The 16220-nt window shown below is 38.8% G+C and overlaps 1 protein-coding gene across 8 annotated transcripts in view; it reads left to right on the top strand.

The window, feature by feature from the left end:
• The window catches only part of ccdc69 (coiled-coil domain containing 69), a 27552-nt gene extending 19615 nt beyond the window's left edge, over positions 1 to 7937 (top strand). Inside the window, exons 3-10 of one of the 8 annotated variants that reach the window (XR_004571553.1) lie at positions 1 to 146; positions 2141 to 2228; positions 3363 to 3436; positions 3611 to 3712; positions 4314 to 4433; positions 5603 to 5700; positions 6868 to 7331; positions 7392 to 7937. The exon at positions 1 to 146 is cut by the window's left edge and continues 24 nt beyond it. Coding sequence is in view for 1 of the 8 variants with exons in the window: in XM_034240324.1 (XP_034096215.1) it covers positions 1 to 146; positions 2141 to 2228; positions 3363 to 3436; positions 3611 to 3712; positions 4314 to 4433; positions 5603 to 5700; positions 6868 to 7036 (797 nt within the window). In the remaining 7 variants the exon portion in view is untranslated. Of the gene's footprint in view, positions 147 to 2140; positions 2229 to 3362; positions 3437 to 3610; positions 3713 to 4313; positions 4434 to 5602; positions 5701 to 6867 lie in introns of all 8 variants that reach the window. The other 7 variants (XR_004571552.1, XR_004571554.1, XR_004571557.1 and 4 more) reach the window with 7 other exon arrangements.
• The last annotated feature ends 8283 nt before the right edge of the window (positions 7938 to 16220 follow it).

Raw genomic sequence — 16220 nt, forward strand, 5'->3', positions numbered from 1 at the left:
ATGTTGGCCTGCAGAAGCAGCTGGAGCGATTTGATTGGCAGCTGAGGATTCTGAAGGAGGCCAATGGGAACCCGGAGAGGGCGGAGCTTCTAAGGGAGCACGCCGACGAGGAGGTGTGCTCCCTCGTGCTGAGCATCCTCGATAAGGTGAGGATAAAACTTTATTAATCACAGAAACACGATACAGGGACATTTATTCTGACAACAAAAAACACCTATTGTTGTTTGTGCGTCACTTTCAAACGGTGTACTGATGTCCTTTTCATAGACGGAGACAAAAACAGGGATTTTTATGCATTTTACTTTTTTTGAGCAGTGTTAACAAAATTCAAAATTCAACTTGGAAAGACAACACTGTCCCCTTGTGTATGGCATGACTTTATGACGGTGTACAGTAGCTCACAACACTGTCCCTCTGTGTATGGCATGACTTTATGACGGTGTACAGTAGCTCCCACAAATGTTAAAATACAATACAGTGGATAATATATGACAATCATTTAAAGAGATGTTCACGAAATATAAATATTATGTATTTAAATATGATTTTTTTACCCAGTATGAAACATAACAATTAAGTTTAACTATATCGGTAAATACATACAAGTCAGAAACATAATACCAACAGTAAAAGACAAAATAAGATGTTAACATGCATTTATTGAATTAGGTTTTTTAAGTTTTTCTGTTATGTGTATTATGGAGGAATGTTTCCCTGGTGATGCACAAGGTACTCAAAGGTTGTATAAATACCTTACTTCAGTATATTTACTGAGTTACCTTCCCTCTAAAGCTCAATATAAACGCAGTATTACGATATATTTGGCAGAAGAAGTGGAAAATGTGCTTCTGGAGCAGAAACCCAGCCAGAGGTGTATTTGTAGACGGCAGCTGTGCGGCATTACATCTCTGGTTACTGATTTATTAATAAAGCAAACCGTCTGCAGGTTGCTCTCTCTTTGAATGCAGGTTGAGGGAACACAGGGATGTTAGCCTCTGCAGACCATTCACATGCACACATTACATCACATGTTACTTGTTAGACGCTTTTATCCAAAGCGACTTACATACTCAGTACTGTGGACAATCCCCACAGGAGCAATTTGGGGTGAAGGGTCTCAGGGACACAACGACATGCGGACGGCAGTGGGACTCGAACTTGCTACTTAAATGGCCTTCTTGAAATGAATTGAATTGATTTATTTAAAACAAGGGACTGTACATTAATCAACATATTAAAAACATGTAAAAGTACTCGAATTAGCCAAAAGGCTAGTTTTCATCGATAGTCCCTTTGCCAGATGGTGATAGACATCCTACAAGCAATAATAAAAATACCACAACATTGTTATACCATTGTACACATTTACAATAGATGACATCACTGAATACAGATAAGAGCAAGTCATGATAATAAATAAATAAAACATTTACAATACACACTTACTTAAATGTAAGAAGACACAAGCATTGGCTTCAGCTGATATTTAAATGCATTTATCTTAACTATCCCTCTTATTTAAAGCAGTATTTCGTACCCTACTCACCAAATCATCAAGTTAGACTCTGTCCAGATTTATTTCTCTGTCTCCTCTGCAAAAAAATGTATTGGCAGAAGAGCGTTCATTTTTAAAGCTCCAACAGACTGGAATACTTTACCTGCTGCTATTAGATCTCTTGCATCATTGGGTATGTTTAAACATGCATTGTTATCTCACTTTCAACCGGTCTGTACTTGTTATAACTGATATTGATGAAACTGATTTCCTCGACTGTCTCAAATTGTAATGATTGTGCATTGCTTGAATTTCACTTAACAGACTGTATGTGGTTTGTCTTGTGTGTCATGTTTTGTTTTTTGTCTTTTTGTTTATGTATGTCTGTAAGTTGTTGCTATTGTCGGGACCCCCTTGAAAACGAGATGGTGCATCTCAAGGGGTTTATCCCAATCAATAAAATGTCTATATACTCTATCCACTGAGCCACAGCCGCCTTCACACACACCTCTATAACACACTACCGGAAAGGGAACCCACAAGAAGCAGAATAGGGCCCGTTTAAGTTTTCCCACAGAGAGTACATCATGACGTCCTCGTTTCCTTCCTGAGTTTTATCTTTGAATCTGAAACTCGTCTCTTCAGGTGAAGACGGAGACGGTGGCGGGTTTAAACGTTCTGCACCAACAGAAAAATAAAACTGCATCTGAAGAACACGAGAGGAACGTGAAAGGTAACAGTCATTTTATGTTTTCATTTTATACACTTTTTACTTGCAATAAACAGATGCTGGAATAACCCCATCCTGAGGGGGATTTGTAAAAAGTCTGACGTCCGATTTCACAAAGTTCTTCACAACGGGAAAAACAAATACAAGACATTAAACAAATAATATTAATTAAAACCAGGGGGTCCGCGGGGTCTTAAAAAGTATTAAAAGTTGATCAATCTATTTAGCGAAAATTAAGGGTCTTCAAAAGTATTAAACGGCATTTTCCAAGGTTTTATATGTTGCAGCTTGTTTTCAATAAGTATATAAATGGTCCAGAGAGGTTGTGTTCTACAGTCTGCCTGAATGTAATCATTGCGTAGGTGTGTAGTGTGATTCTGTGTAGTTTATTGATGGCATCCCGTTGGGTTTGACGTCATCTGAACAGGACATCGCACGCTCACTGCTTGATAGCACGAAGGTCCGTTTACGCCGGTTGCTAAGCAACATCGTTATGGGGAAATGCAAGTCTGCGTCCAAATGGTTGGAAGATAAGGAGGAAGGACAATCAATACTGTATATAGTCAATGTGAGGTAAAGTGTGTCGCCAAGGTAACCGGTTAGAACTCCAAGTGGCGATGAGGTCTTAAAATGTATGGAAAGGGTCCAAAGATCCAAAAACACTTAAAGTTCCAAAAATACCGTAAATTCCAAAAATACTTAAAGATCCAAATATACTTAAAGTTCCAAAAATACTTAAAGATCCAAAAATACTTAAAGTTCCAAAAATACCGCAAATTCCAAAAATACTTAAACTTCCAAAAATACTTAAACTTCCAAATATACTTAAACTTCCAAATATACTTAAACTTCCAAATATACTTAAACTTCCAAAAATACTGCAAATGGTTGGAAGATAAGGAGGAAGGATAATCTATAGTCAATGTGAGGTAAAGTGTGTCGCCAAGGTAACCGGTTAGAACTCAAAGTGGCGATGAGGTCTTAAGATGTATGGAAAGGGTCTTAAAAAAGGTCTTAAAAGGTTTTACATGTGACTTCAGGATTCCTGCATATACCCTGAAAACTAAAAAGCTGCTAATAACAATAAATGCATAGAAAATCAGCTAAATTAAAATGTGTTTTGTTGTTTTACTGCAGAGCTGCAGAAGAAACACGAAGAAGAGAAAACTGAACTGACGGAAACATTTCAGGCTGCAGAAAACGTCCTCAAGGTAAAAGAAAATACCTTTTAAAAACTGCAGAAAAATCTAACTTTAATATATATGTTCTCTCTTTTAGATGCATTTCACACCTGTACATGTAACCTGCTGTGTGTCTCACTCTGCAGCTGTAACATCATTCTTTATTATCATTATATTGTATTTGACTTCCTCCCGTGACTGCAGGGTCAAGTGGAGCAGCTTTCTGCAGACCTGCATGTTTACAACCAGCTGAGGAGGAGGGTCGAACAGTCCACGTTCAAGAAGGACCTGCAGAGGAACATTCAGGTGGGACGCCATCTTTGTTGTAGTTTTTACGTATGCAAAGGATACAACTACAAACGTAAAGGTTTTAAATAATCGCAGCAGAGAGTTAAAGTGTGTAATGTCTTGCACTAGAACATCGACAGGTTTTTACTAAACTATGTAAGATGTTTAAATATTTATTTAATTTAGTTTTGTATATGTTGTTTTTGTGAATGCATGACTCTCTATGCAATGATAAATAATGCATTAAAGTGGCGCCACCTGCTGGACAAAACACACCTGCAATTTATTAAAGTATATAAAGATGGTAAAATAATATTTTAGATGTATAAGCAAATATAATTAAATGAACATTAAATCATCTTTTTTTAAATATTAAACTTTGTGACAAATGATGTATTTAAAAATGTGAATTTAAAACATATGTAATTAATCAATTCAATCAGACATTATATAACAATTAATTGATTTGCATTTTTCGTATTTACACATGATCTAATTAATGGACACTTTAAAAGCTGCTTAATAAATATAAATGCATATCATTTGATAACTACATGAATTACTCCTATAAAGCGTAACTGTGTTTTTGTCCTTCGTGTACTTTATCAATACCCTCCAGGCCCATGGCAGCCCCGGTGCATTCTGGGAGTCCGAGCAGGAGTCTCTGCTTTTTGTGATTGAGATGAAGAGCGAGCGCGTGCAGGAGCAGAGCCGGAAGCTGCTGCAGATGGAAGATCTGGTAGGGAAATATAGTGATGCTATCCCTCACGAGGAATGCTTATTTGTTATTGATTCATTCTTTCTTTTAAAGCTCCCCTATCATGCTATTTTTAGGCAATAGCTTAGGTCTCAGATATATAGAAATATATATAAAAAACATTTCTATGACGTGTTTTGCTCAAATTACCAAACAGATCACCCATTCTAGCCATGCCTCATATCCCTCTATTTCACTTCCTGTTTCAAAATTGCTGATTTTGGGAATAAAGCTTTAATAAAAAATTGAGAAATAATAAAAAAGGGGGGGTCTGAGCTCATGCGGGACCCGGCAGCTACTGTCTAAACTAAATGCTGCCGTGATGAAACGCCATATCATGGATTATCAAGGATTCTCTCTGAAACAGTATGGAGCTCAAAGGCTTTCTCTCTTGCCGGTTATACCACAAGGTGAGTTCCTTTTTACTTCCTGCTTCTTCACACACATGCTCTCCAGTACAGGTTAGCTCTGAGTGTTAGCGATGCTAATGTAAACACCGACCATATTATGTCCAAAACAGTCGGGCATTGTTTCTGATAGCAACGTTTCTGATTGGGCCGTGGGTCCACATTTCAGATATTACGTCATATCGGACGCAAATCTGGATCAGCTCCGTTGTTCCCCCGTTTTTAGAGATTTGGGTACGGAGGAAAAGAGAGAGGGTTTTATTTTCTGACGCTGCGTGAGTTCCCTGACACACCGGGGACACATCTTTATGAATAAAAGTATACAAATAAAATCTCTATATTTGCTTGTTCAGACTTTGTTTGCATGATCATTCACTTTTTTTATGATTAATCATTAATCAAAAATATTTAACGATTATTTTTTGCAGATTTAACTAAACTACCAAACTTCTTAGTTTTTTGCATTTTGTTTTTTTAAAGTCTTTGAAAGGTAGTTTTATATGAAAAGGGACAATGTGAATACAAGTTATTTGTTCTGCCCCTATTACAATTATTGTAAAACAAATGTAAATAATAATCAATATAATCTTCTTCTTCTTCCTCCTCCTCCTCCTCCTCCTCCTCCTCCTCCTCCTCCTCCTCCTCCTCCTCCTCCTCCTCCTCCTCCTCCTCCTCCTCCTCCTCCTCCTCCTCCTCCTCCTCCTCCTCCTCCTCCTCCTCCTCCTCCTCCATCTTGATGTTCAGGTGGAGAAGAATCTGTCTCTGGAGGATCAGATCATCAACGTCCTGCAGCAGAACGAGGACCTGAGGGTCCGGATAGACAACTGCCAGACCTTCATGCAGTAAGTAGTAATAATTAGAAATTGATATATATTTAAATATGTGTTTTATTGTCTTTGTGTGAATGCTTTTCCTGCTGCTGCTTTATTTGAGTTTTTCTTTGTGCAATAATAAATGATGTATTCATTTGGCGCCCCCTGCAGGACAACAGACACCTGCACCAAAACAACTATAAAGATGATTCAATCCTGTTTTAAAAACATGCCTTTTTATACACACATTAATTCGTTTATTTATTGTTTATATTATTTTAAAATTGTAGCCACACATGAATAGAGTGCCACAGTCCTAAAACCAGGAAGTAAGCTTCTTCCGGTTCCTTCGCCAAAAAGCAATGCAATTCCTCCATAGGGTTTTGGAAAATAGCTGGACTAAGGTCTGTGGTTGAGACACATTGAAGAGACGGATCACGTTTTGTTCTACGACATTAAATCCATCAGCAGTGACCCCACTGGTGATTTCTGAAGTTGACGTGTCTGAAAAACGATGGTTGTTACCAAGTGGCTGAATAGGACTACAGAAGTTGTCGAGGACGTCATTACACCGAACACGTAAACACTCCTCTAAGTTAGTTTCTGTTCTGCTTGAAAGCAAGAACCTGCCTCCTGCACACTGTTAAAGCAAACGCTTCAACTCGTTCCATTTAGAATCTGTATGTTTGAATATGGATCTTAAGTTGGCGTGACGTTGAAGCAGCGACCCTGCTGTAGTTCCTTATAGCATAACGTTAGCATTTAGCTTCTGGCGACTAGATTTACGATTATAAAATTATAAAAGTAGGATAGACATGTGGAGATTATCCGGCTGAACAAAACGTGATCCGTCTCTTAAATGTGTTTCAACCACAGACCTTATTTCCAGCTGTTTTTCTAAATCCTATGGAGAAATTGCATTGGTTTTTGTCGAAGGAACCGGAAGAAGCTTACTTCCGGGTTTTAGGATGCGTCACTGTGGCACTCTATAGTTCAAACTATTTAAATCAGATATTAAATATAAAAATTGTGAAACTCTTTGTGTTTCAATTTGTATTTGTACCACTATATTAATAAATGTAATCGCCTATTAGTTTATTTATATTTTTATATTTATATTATTTTATTTATCCGTAGTACAACATGCTGCAAGGAAATAAACACATCTCTCAGTAATCCCTCTTTTCTGTCTTGCAGGCAGCTATCAAAGGAGCAGCAGGACCTGAAGGTGGCGCTGGAGAGGCAGGCGGTGATTAACCAGAACCTTTCTCAGGAGAAAGAGCAGCTCATGTTCAAACTGAGGCACAGAGACTCGTGTCCCAGCATGCACCTGCCCGTCATGATGCAGGAAATTGCGCCCAGATGATCCCCCGGTGTTCCTTCAAGAAGCAGGGATGTGAACTTTTCATAATACAAATATTTAGTTATGTTTACAATGATGCGCGAGATGTGTGCCGGAGTCTTCCTGTCTGTCGGCTGAACTCCGCTGCTACAGGATGGCGGTTTAACATCAGCAGCACCTACAGGTGTGTTACCTACAGGTGCGTTACCTACAGGTGCGTTACCTACAGGTGCGTTACCTACAGGTGCGTTACCTACAGGTGCGTTACCTACAGGTGCGTTACCTACAGGTGCGTTACCTACAGGTGCGTTACCTACAGGTGCGTTACCTACAGGTGCGTTACCTACAGGTGCGTTACCTACAGGTGCGTTACCTACAGGTGCGTTCGGACAGTCACTCTGGCACAAACTGGACGTTGGTGAACTCAGTGCTTTGGGAACGGTTTAATCGGGCCGTTCGGATACTCAGAGCAGAGCTTAGTGTCCATTCAAGGATGTTGTGATGAGGACTTCAAGGTGTCAATAAGCATCCTGGAGATCCTCATAATCAACACAACAAGTGATTTATAGTATACCCTATCATGTTTCCCTCTGAATCGAACAAGGACGTTTTTAATGCTGTTTCTACACGAACATTTTTGTGTTATTGCAGTATAATTAGATTATTTTAAACCCCAAATAATCACATGTTGCGGCGCATTTATCTGAAATAACTCCATAATGATACCAATTTGTAAAAAGTCTGAATTCATGCTTTGTCAGGTCTTTCCAAAAGACAAAAAGCTAACTACTTTTAAAATGCTTGTTTTGTGAATGGAGTTTTGGACATCAAGGCTAACCTGACAATTTAGCTGCTCCATCAACATTCAACCCTAACCCTCAACATTCAACCCTAACCCATCAACATTCAACCCTAACCCTAACCCATCAACAGGCACCCGAACCCGAACCAGCAACAGGCAACCCGAACCCAGCAACAGGCAACCCGAACCCGAACCCAGCAACAGGCAACCCAACCCGAACCCAGCACAGGCAACCCTAACCCATCAACATTCAACCCTAACCCTAACCCATCAACATTCAACCCTAACCCATCAACATTCAACCCTAACCCTAACCCATCAACATTCAACCCTAACCCTAACCCATCAACATTCAACCCTAACCCATCAACATTCAAGTCACATAATTTAGGTATAAGTACGGCAGCAACAGTATTGTTTAAAGCATAAATAGTCCAGGGTGTATACACAGACTATTATGGGCTAATACTATAGAGCTGATAGGCTTTCCAGAATTTACCCAAATGTGTGTCTATTCACATCTTTGTGTTGACTTTGTAATCTTTGGAAAAGTTTGCAAACCATATTAAGTAACTAGCTCAAAATGTTAAAAAAGTTCAATCGATATTCCTGGATTTCCTTTTACAGTTCAAGTAAACCTTGTGGATTCACACACTTGTCAACAAACTAAGCTGAACTGTAACGCTCCCCCAGCAACTTCCATCATCTGGGATTTTCTTAGTTTTGTTCAAACCAGATGCCAAATAATTTGTCTTTTATTGTAGTCACTTCCTTTTACTCATTTCCGGTTTGTGCCTTGCTTTTGGTTTTTAATTTGTGTCCCAACTTTATCACAAATTGATGTTGCTGGAGTCGGCTGATGCATTTTAATGTAAAGTTAGCATTGCTACTGTTAAGGGAAGACACCACTTCACTTTCAGTGTCAAGTGTATATATATGGTATTCAGGAGCTGATTTATTTTGGGGATTTAAAATTGTTTTATGAGACTCATAATCTAACATATTCTCAACAAACCTCATTTTGTTATTGATTAAATTCTACATGTTATAACCAAACTGCATACCTCTAGAACAACTGACTTAACCCTGTGAGATTTCCTGTTCCTTGAGATTTGCTCATTTAGGATATGAACTTGCTAAAATACTTCTACCTGGAAGCATGTTACTTTTAGCAAGCTACCGTTAGCATGTTAGCATTGGGCTTAAAGTGTTTAACCCTGTAAGCACACAATGTACTGTTTTGTTATTTAGTAAAATAAGTACTGTTCTTAATGAAACCTCATGATAACTTTAGATTTGTGTTATCTTTAAATTTGTGTTTTGCTCCAGCGATGAATTCTCGCAAATGTAGAAACCCCCTGATTTGGGGATTTTTTTTTTTTTTTGTTGCTACGAAACAATGCAGACTAAAGATGGGATGCTAAATACCACCTTGTTAACATCCATTAGTTGGTCAAATGCTTGTTAATCTTTAGCATGTTAGCATTGAGTGCACATTTCAGCTCAAGCACACCTTAAGTTAAATTTCGTTTCCAGCTCTTCTATTGGAAATCTTAGAATTACAGTGTTATTTTACCCATCAAACAACTTTGTTTGGGTAGGTGTTTTAAGCCTTAAATCCTATTGGGGCTGCTAACATGGCTCTAGACTATATTAATGCTGTCATACCAGAAAATGACTGAGCAAAATGTATTTGTGCGTCCTTACAAAGTAGATAGCACTAGGGTTAGCGCGCTATTTGGCAGCGTACTGTTAGCTTGTTAGCTTACCAATACATTAACTTGCCATTATCAATCTGGCATGATTAAGATAAAATAGCTCACAATGTTAGCTGGGTTTTAGCTAACAAGCTAGTTAGCTCAGTCATAAACCAGACAATCAGTTTAAATATAGACATCTCCTGTCAGACAACTGGATTTAATTCTACAGCTAACGGCACATTTTACTAAGTGATTCAGCATATTTGATAGCTTCCACCATTTTGGATCTTTTAGCTAGCTTTGTTTCTTTAGATATTAGCACTGTTAGCCACCAAATAATGTTTTGTTCTCAGTTTTTTCACTGTCATTTTAAATGCTGGTTCCACTTGGCCCTCAATCTGAGTTAATCCTTTACTGCTGTTTTCTATCATAGAGGTTTTTTACTTAACTACCTAAAAATCACACAACAATAATCACTGTACAGGTATGGCCTTTACAACGTTTGATAACTGTCATATTGTGTTTATGTGTTTTAAAGATGTGAAATATATTGCTCTGTTTTTCCTTTCTGTTAACTTGACAATGGATTTATGGGATGTGACGTTTGTATTGCCAAAAAAACATGTCAGTATTTTGACAGCTCTTTCTCCTTATGCACTAGCACTTTGACCAGTATTTTACTGAGGTTTGTATAAGAGAGATTTTTCCATGTTCTACAGTTTTAATTTTTTGCCTACTTCCATGTAAAAATGTACTTCATCTTTTAGTTGGATTTGATTCCAGCTGTTTGTTTTTCGCTTTACTAAATAAAACGCTGCAACTAAAACTGATCAATATGAGTGTTATTCTGTATTGTCCACAATAAAGATATCCTTTTGTTTTAAAAAGTGCTGCATTAAAACATGGTATTATTTTGTTCTGGTACGACTTTACAATAAGACTACCCTTATAAAGGATTCATAAAGGGTTTATAATTAGGTTATGAATTAAGTTGTAAACACTTTATTAAGTAAGAAATAATGTGCAGCGAGGCGGTCATTATGGGTAAAAGAACACCCGACAGGCAGATCAGGGATCCCGACGCGAAGCATTCAGTCAAACTGTCTGGATTAACAACGTGTCACGTGTTCTGAATTGACCAATCAGAATCGAGTATTCAACTAAGCCATGTAATAATCATTAAGAACCATGTATAAACCAGTTCAAGCATAGTTTTCATAGATCAACACAGGCTCACTATTTGGCAAGATGACTAAGCCTTATATTGGCTACTTAGCGAGAATCAACTCAGTGAACAACAGATACCAAGGGTGCTGGCTGATGAAGAAGACAAAGTCAGCTATAGCCAATATAAGACAGTACTGATAAATGTGGGCTCACTATTTGGCAAGATGACTAAGCCTTATATTGGCTACTTAGCGAGAATCAACTCGGAGGGTGTTTCTCAATGTCGAGTAAAGAACCACTATTTCAAGCATACTACGTCATTGAGTCCCGCCGAAGGACTGTTCCAATGTCCACCATACTTGGAATTCTACCGAGCCCGGCATACTTCGTAGCGAGAAATTTCGAGGCTGCACATGTGTAGATTCTGCGGTCTTAAAATCCCCACAATGCTTTGCGCACGGACCAATTTCCCCAAGTCGTTGGCGGAAAATGTAAGGCGGGGCCTCTCATATGACCAAGGGTGTGACTTTGGTTTGAGAAGTGGGGAGGGGGGGGGGGGGGGGACACACAAAACAGGGGGTCCTCCGCAATGAAACATTTTTCTCGATTTAATTCCATTTCTTGCCTTTCTACAAATATATTAGGGACTATGGTGTTAACAAATCCAAGAAAAATGTGTAGTGTATATAATGAGGAGAAGATATTTGTCTTTCAATTTATGGTTACAGCTCTCAACACTATGAAACCGAACTGTATATATTTCAATACTCCAAAAACCATTAGAATATGCTCACAACCAACTGACATTGGAATGATTTCTTAACTTATTTTGAACAGCTATATTAAATAGATGGAAATATTTGTTTACATAGATGACCAAACCGTTTGAGACCCACTGAGATAATTTAGACTAAAGTTTACAATCTAATCGCTCAGCGAGTCCTTTACCTCACCTAAACTGACATCATCTCAGCCTCTCAGTCCGACAGGAGAGGACTCTCCCTCTCCTTATTGTTGAAACAGTTTATAATCTCTCTCTCTCTCTCTCTCTCTCTCTCTCTCTCTCTCTCTCTCTCTTCTCTCTCTCTCTCTCGTGCTCTCTCTTCTCTCTATATCCTCTCTCTTCTCTCTCTCCTCTCTCTCTCTTCTCTCTCACACAAAACCACCACACACCTCCGTGACGATGCGTTAAAAAAAAAACAATACACACCAATTTGAAAGTTGAGGGGGGACACAAACGGGACATGTCCCCAGTGGAAACTACGTCCATGCATATGACGCACACCTGCACACTTGCTCGCCTGTTCCACTCTTCGTTTTCCGAATGCCAGGAAGTAATCTTGCCTCGCTTCTGAAGCAAGTGACTCGGAAGACATGTGCTACCAAGCAAGCGTACTCTACATTGAGAAACACCCAGTGAGCATCAAATACCAAGGATGCTGGCTGATGAGGAAGACGAAGTAAGCTAAGTAGCCAATATAAGGCTTAGCAGGACAGATCAATGTGGGCTCACTATTTGGCAACCAACCGGTCACAGGGGCCCGGTTTATCTCATGTCTTATAAAAGCTTATTAATGATTTATAAAGTGTTCACAACCTAATTAATAAATGAATTACAAACTATTCGTAAACCCTTTATAAGGGTATTGTAAAGTGGTACCTTTTTTCTTTGGCAAACAGGCTTGCAGAACGCAATGGTAATTATATTTGTGTATGATTTATGTTTTTCATTTTAATTCCTTGCTATGAAACCATATATAGAGTTGAGCAGTAATCCTTAAGGCGTCCTAAAAACACAAACTTAGCATTTCACCACTTCCTGTTCCCTTTTTTAGTTTATAAGATGTTCACGTGTGTTCTTTGCCTGTGTCTTGTCCGTGCTAACTCAATTATACAAATCAAATCTACATTTAAAACTTTAAACTTTTCAAAATATGGCAATTAATCATTTTTAAAGGATTTTCAACATCTACCCTTCAGTCTCAAACAACACCTTTTTTCAAACAGGGTTTTTTTATTAATTATGATTTTTTTGTTATAAGCTCTTGAATCTGTTTGGTATTGTTGCTAACAGTATCAGAGTTAAAATAATACCCTCAAATTAATTGCCGAGTCAAGTGTTTCATCTTTATAAATATACCTTTTTTTGAAGTTCGGAGATAATTGTCCAATTTCAATCTTCCCAAAACAAAATCACCAATCAACTAACAATTTTAATAACACACTTTTTTTATTTGTAAGTAAGTCACAGACACTTTACAAAATCAGATTACAAAGTCAAAACGGTCTTTAAACTTCTATTAAAGGATATGTAATTGTATTAAAAGTGACAACTACGGCATCAATATAACCTAAGGATCCGGATACACGTTTAAAAAGTCTGTTGTATGAAAATTATAAAAGTGTAATTCTCCAGTGAGACCAGTAGAGGACAGCAGAGGACAGTTTGCTGCCACCTGTCAACCTTATATCAACATTTAACTAACCATCAGTGGTTCCCAACCGGGGGTACGGGGATTCCTAGGGGTAGTTGAAGATATTGCAGGGAGTACATAGAAGGATTAGGGATTGCAATATATTTCAAAACACTTTACAATCAATTTAATTTTCATTTCCTTAAAGGATGCTGTTTCCTGTGCAGGTTTGAATATAAAGTCAAAGTTGAGCAATACAAAATGATAAACTTTTAAAGGATAAGAACATTATGATGGAAATATTAAGAAGACTAAATACAATATTAAATGAGTTAGTAAATTGAAAAATAAGTACATTGAAGAATGTAAAAAAATAAGGGCAATGAGAAAAAATTATCAAAAGGGATTCTCGTTTATTTAAAAAAAAAAATATAATATATATTTAATAAAGGTGCAAAAAATGTACTAAATTATTTCTAATTAAAGACATTATATTTATATTATTATATGTCTTTTTTTGTGTATTAATAAATATATAGACAACAAATGAAAATGCTTAATAATCCCTTTTTTGTCTGTCTGTGTGGCATCAGGCAGACTCACAGGTAGAAAAGTGTGTATGTGTGATGGTGTGTGTGTGTGTGTGTGTGTGTGTGTGTGTGTGTGGTGTGTGTGTGTGTGTGTGGTGTGTGTGTGTGTGTGTGTGTGTGTGTGTGTGTGTGTGTGTGTATGTGTGTGTGTGTTTGATCTGCAGTTAAAAAGTGAGTGTGAAGCATTGAGCGGATGTAAAGGGATCAGTGTGTCAGAGGCCAGTTTGACACGCTAGACAATACCTGTGTGTGTGTGTGTGTGTGTGTGTGTGTGTGTGTGTGTGTGTGTGTGTGTGTGTGTGTGTGTGTGTGTGTGTGTGTGTGTGTGTGTGTGTGTGTGTGTTAGTGTGTGTGTGTGTGTGTGTGTGTGTGTGTGTGTGTGTGTGTGTGTGTGGGTGTGTGTGTGTGTGTGTGTGTGTGTGTGTGTAGCCATGGGTCACAGCCTCTGCTGTCATGTCACAGTGTTCCCATGGCACTTCACAGCCACCTGGACACACCTGAAGCTGAGAGGGAGAAGAGGCGGTTTATAAAGAGAGAGATAAAGAACTGTCAATCAAATGTCAGGCTCAACTAGAGTGGTGCAGGAATGAGTCCTAAAATCTGGAAATGAGTTGGCCTTTTACGACTTCCTACCTATTCCTATTCCTTTGCAATACGGACACTAAATGGACTCTAAATAACCCCAATGAACAATAACAATCCACCACACCTCGAACTTTATGTTATGATATGTCTTTGCCCTGTGCTGTGTGTTGTACTTTTCATTGTATGTTGAATTGTATGGAACAAGCTGTAATACTCTGCACTGAACACGAATTCCACCAGCCTGGCTGTGTGCTCATTAAAGATTCTAATCTAATTCCCTTCTCAAAGTTAATGGTGTTTTTAACATGTTTTTGGTTGTTTCACGGTTTGTTATACGAGAAAAAATGTGTCAGTAAAAATCCCACCGGTGAATTTGAGAAGTGCTAACAAGTGTCTAAAGACGCCGAACAATTGCCGCCTACTAGAAAGATTATAGAGATGTTTGCACCTCCTTGTGGTCAATGTGTGTCCACTAGTCATTTGTGATGATATCTGAAGGAATCATACGATCGTCTTGTTCAAATAAGACGATACAATGTATATGCCAGGTACATTTTCAGTGACAGTAGTTGGCCAAATGTATAATAAATGAACGTCAACAAGCACTCTGGCTAGCTGTGTGCATCACTTTGTAGTGTCCACGTTTCCACGTTTTATTTGCAGCATTTTGTTTAAGCATAACTTTTAGTAAACGCCGGGTATGTGTTGTCAAGTTCACGGAGATGTGTTTTCATCTGCATGTGTTTTGGTGCATTTGCATCCTGTCTGAAGCTGCAGCGAATTTCTCCTAATGGAAATATCTTGAGCTGTTGTAGCACTATGTCTGTCCTGTCTGAATGCGAAGGTTTCAAAGTGGGTACATTATTTTAAATAAGTTTGAGAACTGCTGGTTTAGAAGATGGTAAATGAAAGACTTACATCCTGTTCGTACCACACAGTCAGTTTGTAGTAAACTTTGCGTGTGTTATTTCTGCTTTGTTTCTGTTTCATCTTTTTCAAAACGATGCAGAAAATGAAGAACAAATCTGGAGCCATGTCCCTGCAGCTGCCCCTCCTTGCCTCAATACAATCCACATCTCTTTCTAGGAAACAAAAACAAATCATTCGAGTTGATCTTCTGCACTACAGTATCATCGCTGTGGCCGTCACGCTCCACTTTCCCCTCTTTCACATTTTTAAGTGCCCTTTTCACGTGGCACATAAAGGGAAGTTTGAAAATGTGCAGCTATTTCCTGTTAATATCTTTCCCTTGTTGGGCACTAATGAGAGGAGTCGCCCCTTCACTTTCAAGAGGGCTTAGCCGCAGTTAGCTGGCTCGGGGCAATAATCACATTTTAACTCAGCCTCACACCCCTCACCAAAACTCACACCACTTAATTCCCTCTTTCAGGCCGGCGGATAAAACGCCAGAGGCTAAATTAATAGATGCTAATGGCCGCCTTCAATCAAAGCTGAGCGGGGTCCAACTCTGCCAGCAAGGCCTATTAATTAACATGAGGGGGGGGGGGGCAGGATGGGGCTCATCGGTTCACACGGGCCTCCGCAGGGCAGTCCATTGTGGGGGGAGGTGGGGGGGGGGCTTTGTGCTGAGTCCCGGGGCCACAATTAGAGGCCCCTCAATGAGCTGCCATTTGTCCTACAGGTCCAAAAGCTGCACAGGAAGGCCGAGCGTGACGTCGAAGTGACTTTATTCTAACGATGAAAAGTAAATATGAGCTTGTGTCATGCAGCAGGTGGGAATTCACTTCAGGGCCGATAGAGGGGTGCAGGAATGAGTCCTAAAACCCAGATATGAGTAGGCATTTTGACACTTCCTGTTCCCTAGTCTCGAAGTCAATGTTTTTTTTGTATGTGTTTTTGGTTGTTAGCCTAATATAAGGTCTGTGGTTTACAGAAGCAGAAGAGATTTCTATTCTACGACGTCAAATATGACAATAAATACCCAACTGG

The sequence above is a fragment of the Gymnodraco acuticeps genome, unplaced genomic scaffold (assembly GCF_902827175.1).
Source record: "Gymnodraco acuticeps unplaced genomic scaffold, fGymAcu1.1, whole genome shotgun sequence".
Lineage (NCBI taxonomy): Eukaryota > Metazoa > Chordata > Actinopteri > Perciformes > Bathydraconidae > Gymnodraco > Gymnodraco acuticeps.